Raw genomic sequence first — 14,422 nt, 5'->3', positions numbered from 1 at the left:
CATTTCCGCCTCCGTTTCGGTAGTTTCCGGTTTGCTTCCGCATTGGGTCCATGTGTTCGTAAAACATCAATGGTTAAACTTCACGCTTTAATTAAAGCAGGGGAATTGTGATATTTTATGGAGATTCCGTGTAGTGGGGGCGGTATCACATATCACTATTTGACGAGCTCCCCGATGTAAAGGGGTTCTTGATTTACGACAGAGTTCCGCTCTTACAGTGGAATGCGTCGTAGTCTAAACGCAGTTAGTCATGTTTTACTATACATTCAGTAAATATACAGGTATGTAGCTCATTCCTGGCTTTTGGTGCCTTTTATGTCCCTGTTAAAACACTCAATATTTGACTTAAAATATAATAATAATAATAACATTCCTTCAAAATGAATATAATCTAGGCCTAATGCCTATATTTCCTACATTGTTTTCGGTAATACTGAATTTGTTTTTGGGACCATAGTCTCTTGAAATGACGTTCCCAAGGATATTTCCAGTTTAAAAGAGAGATACAGTAAAAATTTAAATGTATGTAAATAGAAATGCACCTTCTTTATCAGTTACATTTATTTTTAAGTCTCACTATATATAAATGCTGTTCAGTAAATTAACTGAAACAGTGGTTTTCATTTTGTAAAAATATTTATAGCGTGTGCCCAATATCACATGATTCTGCCATGCTGTGCTTGTTTTGTCATTTAATACTTATATAAAAAATATAAATATTTTACCATGAATCCATATTTTGGATGCAACATTACTATTTATTTGAAATTATAGTATTTCTTACTCACAGTAAGGTGAGTAAGAAACTTTGTCGAGTTTAACCTTATAAATACTTCTTGTAAATTTCGACCCTATTATAAAAGTAAAAGTTTTTTTTTTTTTTGAGGGGGGGCAGAGCTCACTAAAACCTGGTAATACCTGATATTACCTGATAGAATGTTAAAAACCTCAAACATTTATTTGTTTTCCAAATGTTATCACACTGTAAATTCACACAAGGCGGTAGCCAAGTATAACTCATGTATGCAAAAACACTGTAGAGCATTATCAATCACACGAAAAACAGTAAGTATGGGGATGACCAGAATTTATGAAACACTAACGCTCACGTAAAACTGAAAGTGTTCAGTATCCTTGTCCTCCGTTTACCTTTCAGTTTTCAAAAGGTCATCCCCCCATGTTTTACTGAGCCGCACACTGCAGAAGGATGACTGGGGGAATTCCTGGAGGGTCAGTTGAACCCGTGTGGCGTGCGATCAATACCTGGATGAGCGTGTAAACAAATCCATGCTCAACTACGCCTCCGTTTTTGGGAAATGATGAGGTGAGTGTACTTTGTCTTTCTTGGTCAAGTGTTCACATGCTGGGGAATACAGAATGAGAAGAAAGGAAAAGATGACCTAATTAATACAATAGTGTCCAGTTGACTTCATCTAGAGCAAGACTTTAACCAATTACTCACTATTAAAATTTAATTTAACCGAAAGTTAAATTCCAGTATATGCCTAATGGCGAACACAGCAATATGAGTTACTGATTGGTATTCCAGTCAAAAATGAACACTTTTAATTTCATTTTGACTGTAACCAATCAATTTCAACTAAATGAATATGACTGTGAGAGTCTTTGCAACATTAGAAAGTTTTCAGAGTCATCTCTGACAGTCATATTGATCAAATTTTATTTGTCCTGAAGTTAATAAGTAACTTCTCGATTTTGGCTTGTAGCTGCGTGAGTTGATAAAAGCCCATCTCCTGCAAAACCTCTCAATTTTTGATTTCTCGCTTGTTGAAGTTTCCATAATGCAGCTTCGCTGGGTTTGGTATGCGGCGCTATTGTGTCTCCTAATAGGTGAGCTCACTGTGTGTGACATTATAAAAGGATCGAATCTTGATTGTAAATTTAAACTAAGGCAACTTTGTTTTTCATTTTAGCTGTAGAAGTGCGGTGCGATTGTACCGAGGACAATCTGCAAATAGAGGGAGGCCATTACACACTGACCGAGGGACTAGGTGTAGGCAGCGTGCTGATCTACCACTGTCTTCAGGGTTTCTATCCATACCCTTTCAAAAGGCGCCTGTGCCAGAGCAGTGGCACATGGAGCGTAGAAGGGCGCAAACCCTCTAAACGTCAGACGTGCAAGAGTGAGTAGCACCAAGTTGATGCTTTTAACCCTCGCCTTGCTCCACAATGAATCCACATCTCTTTGTTCTCTGTGTCTAGCGGTTGAGTGCCCGAACCCCTTCGTACTGATGCACGGCAGCGTTTACCCTCCTCAGGAGAAATACTTTGTAGACAACGAAACCACATATCAGTGCTACTCCGGCTACAAGCTACGAGGCTCAGCCAGCCGGGTCTGCTTACCAAACGGCAAGTGGAGTGGCCCTACTCCTATCTGCAGCCGTGACTGTGAGTCTACTTCAATTGTCTTTTTTCAACAGTGGAACCTCTAAAATTGTACATTAAATCCTTATGTACTGGAAATATGCCAGCTTGAAGTTCAAACCATCATCATAAGTGATGTGACGTCAACATTATTTTGGGTTGTAGGAATCACAGACGGGTACCAGATGGCAAAGAGAAGAAGTGTTATCTCATGATAGAACCAGAAATTGAATTTATAACAATTTATAAAAGCTCTGGCTGACAGTAAATACTTATGAAGCAACCGCACAGATTGATATGTGTTCTTATGCTGCTTGCTAAAGGCAGATACAGTGTTCACTCCGCCTATTCGCGTAACATTTGCAAATTTATTTTGGACCCCATTTGCTGTTATTTGCTGAAAAACTCACCTATTCTGTTTTTGTGCTCTTTGAAATACTTAAAAAAAAATGCCACAAGATGGCGGCAAAAGTGCTGTCTTGGTGTCAAACAACTGGAAAGGTGACATAGTACATGGGCACTCTCTTATAGTGGTTTGTGAAAGAATCGCTGTCTTCGTGCTCAGTTGTATATCTTAAAAAAAACACAGACATTTGTATTTAATCTAAAGAACTGTTCTAAAATCTTTATTTGAGCTGACATTTTTATTAACTTTTATGTGCTATACATTTTAAGTGATTTTTTTTTCAGTACTGTAGTTCTTTTTTATTTTCCTTTAAGCACAATGTTAATGTTCATAGATGTGTATTGTTAAAGTTGCTCACAATAATATTAAATATACATGATAGGAATTTGACTTCCATCTAGTTTTTGATGACTACTTGCGTCAACTGCACTACTGCATTTTTAATGTTGGCCATGATGGTGGTACTTTGAGATGTACAGTAAGTATTTTTTTTTTAGATGATATTTGGTGTGAAAGGTTTGAGAACCACTGCACTATATGACTTTATATAATGTACTATTGTATATTTGAAGGCCAGCAATGTCTATAAATATCTACTAGATGACAGGGTTTGACAGGGATCATCAAATGTTGAGTAGTTTTACTGTTTTTTTGTTTTTTTTTTGTACAGTTGTCAATTAATCTTTATACCTGCAGTAACAAATGCTACTTGCCATTCTTTGTGATGGCAAATTCCTTTTTTTTCTTTGTGTAAAACTATTGAAACTTCAAGTCAAACAGCATCACGAAACAGATTTTGTTGAATTTTGGCGGTTCCACTGCGTCATGTTTACTGTTCCGTGTTTTCTATTTGATTTTTGATTTGGCGCATTTGAACTTACCACACAGCAGGAAGTGATTGCTCTGATCCCGGGATCCCAGCCGGGGCTTTGAGGACCGGGAATTCATTCGGACTTGACGACAAAGTGAAATACAGCTGCGGCAGCAATCTGTTCCTGGTTGGCTCCAGTGAGCGAGTGTGCCTCGAGAACGGCCAGTGGACTGGCACGGAACCAGCTTGCTACTGTAAGCCACACACTATCACACTCACACTTACTTTTTGAATATTTTACTTATTTATTCAAGGGCTCACTCAAATTCTGCACTCAGTCTAATTGAGAGGTTTTTTTTTTTTCAGATATTATTTATTTTATTTATGTTTTTTGGAAATGTACAATGTTTTTCAAATGTTATTAATTTAAAATGTATTTTATAGCTGAACTGTGAGAATCTCCATGTTGATCATGTTAACTTGGCCTTATAATATATTTATATTACATGACTGGGGTGGCCACATTTTCATTTAAGAAAAAAAAAAAAAGAGGAAACTCGGCCTGGTTTTAAGATACTAGAATGATACTCAAAGTTTTAACATATTTCTCCTCTGTATTTTGAGAAAAATAAACTCTTTTTAAGCATTTTCTCTATTTTTGTCTATACAGCATTCCCGAGTTTTTCACGGGTTCATCTTTCGCGGCCTCGCTGTTTCGATGATTTATTTATTTATTTATTTTAAACATGCTTTTTGGTTTGTTTATTTTTTTGGTCTTTGCACGGCCGTACCTCCTGAACCCTCGACGAGACCTTTCCAACGGTGTCTGTCACGTCGCTCTACAACATTGCATTCCGGAGATAGAAAACATATATTGTGCTGTATAACAAGTAAATTATAAACACATACTTTTAATGGGAAAAAATGACATAAATGAAGAATGAAAAAGCATTCATAATAAACTAAAAGTCATACCAAAACAAAAAATATATAATAAATGAAAAAAATATATATACTGTGCTGTATACTGTAATAAATTAAAAAAAACACACCATACTTTTCATGGAAGAAAATAAATGTAAATGAAAAAAGAACACACCCGATGAATGAAAAAGCATTTATAACAAAGTAAAAATCATACCAAAATGAATATACATATATATATATATATATATATATATATATATATATATATATAAAATAAACGGGGATTTTTTTTTTTTAATTAATGCGGATTTCCATTAACGCGGGCAGATTTTGGAACCTAACACCCGCCAGGAAACACTGTAATACAATCGTATCAAAAGATACTAGTATTTTTTTCATTTTTTCTTAATCAACATTCCCAGACGATTAAAACCATTGTGGAAAAAGCGACGTATTAACCGTCATTATCTTTACCTCCTTAGATGATTACACATATGATACGCCACTAGAAGTTTCAGAGGCCTTTGGCAGCGCAATTAAAAACAGCCTCACCACTTTGGAGTCGCTAGGTAAGTCTACTGATAACCATTGACATATGTAGTACAATTAAGTGGAACGCTATCGCAGTTACAGCAAAATTATGCTCAGCGCATGGTTAAAAATCTATTTGTGCTGAAACTAAATTGTTCATTAAACTTTATTAAGTCTTTCATTCCATCTTTTTAAACATTCAGACGACACACAGGAGGGCAGAACTATCCGTATTACAAAAAATGGAACACTCAACATCTATATTGGTTTGGATATTTCTGAGAGCATTCAAGAAAAAGACTTCAATAACTCCAGGGATGCTGTATCAAAGCTGATCTCCAAGGTAACAACAATGACTTTTTTTCCTCTTGATTATATGCAAAATCAGGTTGTAATGAGCATAATAAATGAGTATATTGCTCACGTCTGGCCGATACCTTATAACTCACAATTTGGTAGATTTCACATTTTTTGAAAATCTGCACGATTGGTCAGTCCACACATGAAAATTGTCCATACGTTTTCAAACGTTGAAAATTGTACGATGCTTACAACTGGCGTCTCTTTTAATATGCTGAACTTGAAGAGTCAGCAAATGTGCTGCCGGTTTAGGAGATCCAAGTTAGATTGTAACTGCTTTGCTGATTGTTTAAATAGGGAGCTTTTGCTGATGGACGCTGGACACAAATATGCTGACTTACAAAAATACCCCAGTCATTTAGTGGGTGGCACATTTAATCATCAGTCGACATTCTGACAAATAAAATTACTGGACACATTTGTCGATGTGCTTGACATATCAGCAGCAGCATCAATTTCTCTTCATTTCATTGTGATTAAGTTGAATTTTGAGATGCAGGATTGAATGTGTCAAATTTGGGGACAAAAGTGGCTAATTAAATGTAATGCATGTCCTCACCATCAGGCCAGCAGATGAATCCTGTAAAAATTAATATTTAAACAGTCCTCTTCAACATGATGTTCACATTTTGACACAGCTGAACAATTCAAAAGTTTCAAGAATGTCAAATTAAGTTCACTTGTAAAGCTAGGTTCATCCTGAAGTTTCACAAATTTCCGTTTGACTAAACTAAATTAACAGTCAGGATAAAGGTGAGCCGTGATTGGTCGTGACCTGAGCCCTGAGCAACTATCTCACTTTCAGTAAACAAGTGACAAAATTGCCGCCCCCTGGGATGGATAGAAACGGTTGGATTTCGCTGCTTCACTCATATTGCACAAACGCAATATTAACTAGACTACGGTAAGTGCAATTTCTGGAGAAATTGCGTGGGAATGCTGAAAGCTGAACACTAATAGCTGGATGCTAAGATGTGAATGCATGTGGAATGCTTATGAAGTAAATTGAGAGATAAATTATGAAATTATGACCTCCTGATTACTGGACAATGCACTTTACCAACTGTGCCACCAAGCAGTATCAGACATCTGGTAATGATGGTAAGTCATATGTATGGACGTGGGTGTGGTACTTAGAAAAAGTTGAATGTCTGTCCCATTGAAAATTAATGGGGAAAAGTTGATATAAAATTTTTAAATCGAGCAAGTACTGGAAGTAATGTGGAATCAGACTATATATATCCCGGGAGGTGTGAATTTTTAAAGCTAGTTGAAATTTGAACAGTGTAAATTGGAAGTATTATGTGGGAGTTCTTATGCGGCAAAAAAGTGTGGACAATAAAAATCACAATAACATATGTGGGAATGCTTCGGCATTCCTACAATTATAATAATGTTGTTTAGACCAGTGGGGCTGCATAGGACATAATATTGTCGAGAAAATTTGTTGATCACTTGAGCATATTTTGGCTCTCTGTCCACATAATATGTACAAACAGGGTCTCATTCCATTTAGCTGTCAGGTCAGCATCCAATAAAAGTGCATTTCATTATGAATTACTGTACGCATCATAATCCTGACTGATGCTCCTTGGCCTGAGTCCCTTGGCATGTTTTCAGTGCAGCCGGCAGTATATCATATTGGCTGAAAAATGTCTCATTTACAATTATTGAGAGAGTGGAACATATTTTCCGGTAATTTGCATACACTTTTCTGCTCGTTACTAAACATAAGTGGTGCCTTTTTTTCCTCCCCTCCACACAGATTTCATCCTTTCCTATCTCTCCAAATTATGAGGTTATATTTTTCTCCTCGGATATATTTGAAGTTGTCAACATTATTGATTTTATGCAAGGCAAAGTCCAACTGAACGTCTTGAAGTCACAAGTGGATAACTTTACAGTAGGCGGTGAGTGTCCAACAGATCAGACCGATTTCTGGAGATGTGGTTTTACTCAACTGCTTGGTTTTGAGGTTCTACGTACTGTTTGTTTGTTCTCCCCTCAAAGATAAAAACACAGCCGGAACTGATCTCAACCTGCTCTTCAATACCTTCTTGGAGCGAATAGCACTTATAAAGCAGCAAAAGGGGGATGAGCAGTTTAAAGAGCATCGTCACGTCATCATTGTTTTTACAGACGGTAACTTCATTCGCCTCTGAAATCAGTTTCAAAGTGTACACACAATTTGCTGCAGTTTTTCATTGGAAAAAAAATGCTTTGAAATTGTAGTTTGGGATCTTTCAAGTCCAATTAGAAGCTAAAATGTGTTATTTGTTCAGATCTATCGTTTGTTTTGATTCATACACAGGTGCTTACAATATGGGTGGTTCACCTGAGGGCACAGTGGAACAAATAAAGCACACAGTCTACATGGACGCCAATTATAAGCAGAAGAGAGAGCTGTTGAGAGAAGACTACCTGGGTTGGTGTTAGCTTGAATGGGCTTAAGTCCAGTTTCACGTGACGAAGCTGCTCCTCATTTTGCATCTTCCTTTCAGACATTTACGTTTTCGCCGTCGGGGAAGTCATCTTTGAGAATGACTTGATTCCTCTCGTCGCGGGGGCGGGTGGCAAACATTTCTTCAAGCTGGAAAATAACGACAAATTGCTGAAGACATTTGATGAAATTATTGGTGAGTTTTGCATTTATTTTTCCATGTATTTTTGCTTCCTCATATGGTGTTCATCTCCAACATGATGACCAAACAGCCTTGTCTTGTCTCCTGATGTGCTTACAAGTAGGCTTTCTTTTCCTGAACATGTCTCCAGTATTCCTTCCTACTATGTTGCGGAAACAAGCTTAAGTATCACTTTCACATTTTACACGATTGATTTTATTTCATTGCCATTTAAACAGAATTACAATGCATGCATTGTGTAACACAAATCGGGGGCAAAAATATGTTGTGAGTCCTTAATGAAAATATTAAGCATACTTCAATCTCGACTGAATTTCCGACAGTTTGGATTACAAATAAACAAACACTAAAAATCTCGAAATAAACACAGTATTCTGATTAATTTTGTGCTTGTGGAATATGCATTAAGAACAGTGTTTTATAGCCCTGCTGCGCTGGCTGCCCGCCCATTGTGGTGCCGGGTGGATGAGGTGGGGGGCGGGTGGGGGTGGGGGTGCTGGGGGGCGGGCGTGCCACCTACACCCGCCGGGTTGGGTGAGGCCCCGCTGGTCGCTCCTCTTACTCACTTCACTAGCTTGCACTATACACTTTGTAAATATACACATAGGGCACACAACACATTTCTTGGTGGGGTGGGGAAGGGTGGAAACACCGTCTTCACCCTTCAACTCCCCTCCAATTTTAATGCACCTCACGTCCAAGGGGAGGAGTGAGTTGGGGCGGGGAGCCCTCAGAGGGGATGGACTGCAGTGCCTGGCAGCGCTGTGGTCCCCCCCATTTGTGTCCCTGCCCCACCACTTTGTCCCTCCATTCCCTTTTTTAATGCACCACACATATACATATTCATTTTTTTGGGGGGGATACGGGTGTGTCGGAGTAGGGGAAATTTTTTCCCTCTGCTCCGACTCACCTGCTCCCAATTTTAATGCACCACACGCACACACTTGTATATACACTGGGTGGGGCCACATTCACGGTGTAAGGGTAGAGCTCGCCAGTCGGCGAGCTGGCGGACTCAGTAACAGGGTTAGGCGTCACTAGTACTCTGGCGTGACGACCGGGGCCTCTCCCCACCGGGCTCGGTGTTCTGGTGTTCCGCCTTCTCCCCTGGTGCTTCCTCCTCTGCTTCCCCCCTCCCGCCGCTGTGCAAATCTCGCGCGGCTGGAGGTGGGGTGGGCACATCTTCCCTCTCTGCGCTGCTGCCCGGTGCCGGTTTCCGGGGGGGGGGTGGGGTGTTCTCGCGGGGGGCCGGGTTCGCGGGGGGGGGTGGCGGCCGTCGGGGGGGGGGGGGGGGGCGGCTTGTTTGGGGGGGGTGGAGGTATGGGTGGGTGGGGGGTTGGGTGCTGGGGGTCGGGGTGTGTTCGGGGGTTTGGGGGTCGGGGGTGGTGGGGCCTGGGTCGTGGTGGATGGCGGGTTTGGGTGGGGTGTGGGGGGGTCGTGGGGGGATGGGGGCTGGGGACCGGTGGGGCGCTGTGGGGGCCCGCTGGGCCTCGTTCTGCGGCCTTGGGCTCGGGGGTGTGGGCCGGGGCTGGGGCGGGGGTGTTCCGGGTGTCTGGGTCGGCTCGCCGACCGGTGTCCGCTCGGGTGGCTTGGGGGTGGCCTTGGTGCTGCCGCGGCCTGGGGATTCCGGGGGGGGGGGATGCTCGCTTTGCTGGACCGCGGTTGACGGCTTCTTTCTTTGGTGGTGGTCCTTATGCATGCCAGATCCGTCGCACCAGCATCTACTGAAACTCAACAGAAGTACCCTCTCCCTCCCACAGCCCCTTGAATCAGTTGGTGCTGGTGTCTGTGGTTCTCACTTTGCTTTATCTATCCTTCCCTCCTTCCTCTCTTTAGTTTTTCCTCTGGTCACTTGAGATCTTAATTTATTAGAAGTATGAGGTTTCTGGGGTTGGCATAAGACTCTGGTTTTGTAACCACGCAGGAGGGGTCTTGTTGGTGCTGGACTTCACTTTGATGGATTGGATGTACTGGCTTCTATGGATCTCACTCTGCCTTATCGATCCTTCCCTCCTTCCTCTCTTTAGTTTTTCCTCTGGGCTCTTGAGATCTCGCTAAATTTGCTGGAATTTAGAGGCTTCCGGGGTTGGCGTAAGACTTTGATTTTGTAATCATGGGGAAGGCAGGAAGTGTTTGGTCGGTGCTGGATTTCACTTTGATTTACCTTTCTTTTCTCTTTATTTCTTTTTTTTTTCTGACCTTTTCTCTGGTCTCCTGACCATTTAAACCTCACGACTCTGGCAAGATTCTGAAGTACCTGGTTAAGGCGAAGGGTAATGGGATATTTATAAGGTTTTAGGTGAATGAATGAGTATAAATTTATACGTATTTGCACGCACGCACGCACGCGCACGCACGCACACGCACGCACGCGCACACACGCAAACGCACGCACGCAAACGCACGCACACATACACACAAAAAAAAGCAATGATGACAAGACGTTGAATCGGTAAGACTACCGAATGAACAATTCTGAGCTCTTTAAGAAAAAAAAAAGAAAAAAGAACAGTGTTTTAAGTAGAAAAAAAAAGTGCATCTATACGTGCATATATATTATATACAATCAGTCGAAAACAAGTCGCAAAATGGCCACCGCCTGAGATGAATACAACATATTTTTTTGTAAAGACATTTTTTGATTGTTTGTTTACTTCCCCTTTTTAAATCAATGTGTACTTTCAAGAATATCATAGCGATTGACATTGAACCACTATACGATATGACATTTAAACTGGACTATTTTACAGGAATGCGCATCACTATGACATAGTGGGGACTCGACCTTCTTCTGCTGTAAAACATTTTTTTTTCTAATGGTATTAAATGAGGGTTTGACCATCAGTTTTGATTCACTTTCAGATGAGAATGAGGTCAAAGGCTTATGTGGTCTTCACAAGGAGTATAAAACCAGTGACAAAAGGTTACACTATCCATGGGCGGCGGAGATTGTTGTCCAGGTAAAAAATGAAGACTGTTGCTGATTCCTCCTCCACCCCGAACCCCCAGTACCCCATGCATTCCACGGTACCTTTGTGGACTAATTATAATTTGTGTCTGACTGATATTTGAAGAACAAGGGTAGGAGTATGAAATGTATGGGCTCTCTGGTGACGCCCATGTTCGTCTTGACCGCCGCTCACTGCTTCACGTTTGACGATCTGCCCAAACACGTCACAGTCGACATTGACGATGGAAACGGCAAAAGTAAGATGATCCCGATTGACCCTCCATCATTTTTGCTTTGTATTCTCTCAAAGGCTAGTTTGCATTTACGCCTACATGGCGCTTCACTTACCATGAAAAAATTTTGTGGAATTCATCTGTGGATATTTATGTTATGGAAAGCAGAAATTTGTGGCGATTCTTTTTAACTCACGTGTTTCTATTTCATTCCTTACTCTGGCAGCAAAAAAAGTCAAGAAGTTCTTTTTACACCCCGAGTACAACATCAAGGCCAAAGTGAACGAGGGTGTGGAGGAATTTTACGACTATGATGTGGCTCTCATCCAACTTACCACATTTGTGCAAATCTCCACTCGGGTCAGGTACAACATGATTCATCTGTAATGATTAAAAAAAAAAAGTAACATTTGTGAAACAGCTGGCAACATTATCTGCTCTCCTTGTTTAGGCCCATTTGCATACCCTGCACCCAGGAGACCAGTGAAGCTTTAAAACTGGTTGGTGAATCCACCTGTGCACAACAAGGTAAAGTAAACAAAAAGCACTTGCATCTAAAGCAAAATGTCAAGTTACAATATGGTGGAAATGATTTAAAAAAAAAATAAAAATAAAAAAAAATAAAAGATTAAGTAGCGATATCTTTATATTCTAAATCAGGGGTGTCCAAACTTTTTCATTTGAGGGCCACATACAGAAAATCAGAAGGTTATGTTATGAAGAGAAATTGTGTTTGGTCATAAAAATTATACAAATAATGTATTTGTGCTTTTGCATGTTTAGACAAACTAATTTATTTGTAATATGGCAGTAGGGTTATTATCGTTTTGGAATTTTTCATTTTAGTTAATTTTTATTAGTTTTCAGGGTGGTCTGTTAGTTGTTTATTATTTTAGTTCCTTAAAAAATGCATAGTTTTAGTTTAGTTTGTTATTTTCAGTATTAGTATTCGTTTTTTTTTTTTTTTAAATGTGTATTACTTGTACGCAATATTTAAAAAACACCATGGGAGCGACGTCATCTCAAGGTGCTTTTCTATTGGCTGCTGCTAGATGACGTCACTTCTGTGTGACATACTTTCAAACATCATTATTCCGGTTTATATCAAAATAAATCCACTAACAATCACATTTAAAATCATTCCCAAAGGCTCATGCATTCAATTAATTACCAAAGACTAAAACGAAGGACATTTTTTCTATAATTATAGTTTTTTAAAAAGCATTTAAAAAGCATTTTCGTTTTTATTTTATTTCGGTAACAATATTATTTTTTGAATTTTAGTTTTAGTTTTTTCATTAGTTTTAGTTAACTAAAATAACCTTTAATGGTACCTGTTTTTCGATACCCTCCCTTCTTACTTTGACCATCTCCAAACATTTTTGTTTTGTTTATTTTATTTGAACTGAGTTAAATGCCATTTTTAACATATGTCGCGGGCCACTGAAAAATGGACGGTGGGCCGCAAATGGCCCCTGGGCCGTACTTTGGACACCACTGGTCTAAATTATACTCATTAGTTTTGTTTTGTTTTGTTTTGATTTTTTATCAAGACCCTTAAACCAATACAATAATGATCAACTGGCTCTATTTTCATGGTCTCTCACGACAGAGGAGCTCCTGTTAAAGAATTTGGATAAACTGTCTTTCCTGACACCTAGCAATATAAAATGGGTGTATATAAAAGATGTCCATGTTAAACTTGATGATAAGGTGAGTTGTTGTGAAATTTAGTCACTTGTTCCCGCAAAAGTTCCCTTGAGCTCTTTGACCTTCCCATTGTGTGAGGCAGAGGGACGAATGCATTGAACATGCACTGAATGCGACTGGCATCACAACAAAAGACGCAAAAGTTCCCGTGACGGAAAACTTCCTCTGCACTGGTGGTCTTCAACCTTTCAGAGATCATATAGCATGCAAAGGTAGGCCTGTTTATGGCTTTTTGTAACCTCTATATTTGACTGAGGAATGTCATTTGGGACAGGTGACTCGGGAGGAGCTGTCTTCAAAGACTTTTACAATCGCACAGTGCAGGTGAGCTTTCTGTTCTCTTTGTTTCCAGTGACCCAAATTTTCAGGTAAAATAGGTCAGGTACCAAGTTATAAAAACAGGCATTGTATATCATCTGTATATCAGTTGTATTGTGTATTGTATTGTATATCAGCTCAGTGAAGTTACGATTCAATATATATATTTTTGTTTTACATACATTTCAAAGAACCTGTCAGTACTGCATTTCCTTCTTGGGTACATCTCTTCAATAAAAGAGGATTTGAACGTGTCTAAATATATTTCAAAGTGGAGAAATACGATTTGGTTCCATTCGATTTGTACGCAGCTATTAAATCAAACAATTTTTCGGTTCACACCATTTTTGTTACACCCCTAATAAATAAATAAATATAAAATGCACAGCTGTTAAAGTGTTACCTTTTTAAAAATTGACATTTTATTTTTTTATTTTTTTCCAGATCGGAGTGGTCAGTTGGGGAACCAAAGATCTTTGCACGAAGAGCAAGAGCGTTGTTGAATCAGACCACTTATCCCGAGATTTCCACATCAATGTCTTCAGGGTTGTACCGTTCCTCAAATCTATCCTTGGAAACAACAAACAGGATGTGTTTGCACCACTGGTGTTCTTGAAGAACTAAATGCTAAATTGTTTCAAAACTGCTGTCATTTGATTTAGAGCCCCTGAATTCACATAAAAAAATCAGCATGCATGTTTTTGCTAAATGTAAAGCTGATGTAACATTTTCCGATTAAGTCCAGACAGACATACTATTGAGAGCAAGATGGAAAAACATTTGAAGTGAAAGTTGTGGTTTGAGTATGATTATAAAACGCATCATGCAACAGGTTTCTGTTGTAGAATGTGCCGATAAAGCTTACATGAACTGTCAACTGATTGTTCATTTGTTTTGTGTTAATTTGTATCACAGTATATTTTGAACATGTTGGGCTTTGTTTAATTGGACTTCTAAGTTGAAAAGTTTTTATTCTCTAATTGGTTTTGACTGGCGTCATTATAACCTTGCGTGTGTGTGGTTGAATACAAATAGAAAAATAATAAATTGCATCATCAGCATATTCCTTTCAATCTATAAAGTTTTTATTTTTTTTATTTTTTTTAAATTTCTTTAAAAAAATAAAAATCTGCCATTGAGAGCGATTCA

At 39.3% G+C, this 14,422-nt stretch overlaps 1 protein-coding gene across 1 annotated transcript; it reads left to right on the top strand.

The window, feature by feature from the left end:
- Positions 1 to 907: 907 nt before the first annotated feature.
- Positions 908 to 14,334, top strand: LOC144006297 (complement factor B-like). Its single transcript, XM_077505072.1, has 20 exons — positions 908 to 1,065; positions 1,157 to 1,324; positions 1,795 to 1,851; positions 1,935 to 2,144; positions 2,224 to 2,409; positions 3,680 to 3,856; positions 5,012 to 5,098; positions 5,264 to 5,403; positions 7,186 to 7,330; positions 7,431 to 7,562; positions 7,732 to 7,845; positions 7,922 to 8,056; positions 10,925 to 11,022; positions 11,137 to 11,269; positions 11,472 to 11,610; positions 11,697 to 11,773; positions 12,858 to 12,958; positions 13,038 to 13,167; positions 13,230 to 13,279; positions 13,718 to 14,334. Exons 3-20 carry the CDS (start codon positions 1,803 to 1,805, stop codon positions 13,895 to 13,897), a joined length of 2,283 nt encoding a protein of 760 aa, XP_077361198.1. The 5' UTR covers positions 908 to 1,065; positions 1,157 to 1,324; positions 1,795 to 1,802; the 3' UTR covers positions 13,898 to 14,334.
- Positions 14,335 to 14,422: the final 88 nt, after the last annotated feature.

This window comes from Festucalex cinctus, chromosome 18, assembly GCF_051991245.1.
Source record: "Festucalex cinctus isolate MCC-2025b chromosome 18, RoL_Fcin_1.0, whole genome shotgun sequence".
In the NCBI taxonomy this organism is placed as follows: domain Eukaryota; kingdom Metazoa; phylum Chordata; class Actinopteri; order Syngnathiformes; family Syngnathidae; genus Festucalex; species Festucalex cinctus.
This window is presented reverse-complemented; position numbering and strand designations above follow the sequence as displayed.

Excerpts from the sequence above, each read along its gene's own strand:
- LOC144006297 (XM_077505072.1), top strand. The coding sequence starts at position 1,803 with ATGCAGCTTCGCTGGGTTTGGTATGCGGCGCTATTGTGTCTCCTAATA. Across the intron at positions 7,563-7,731 it reads CATCATTGTTTTTACAGACG|GTGCTTACAATATGGGTGGT; the intron begins GTAACTTCATTC and ends ATTCATACACAG. Across the intron at positions 11,774-12,857 it reads ATCCACCTGTGCACAACAAG|AGGAGCTCCTGTTAAAGAAT; the intron begins GTAAAGTAAACA and ends CTCTCACGACAG.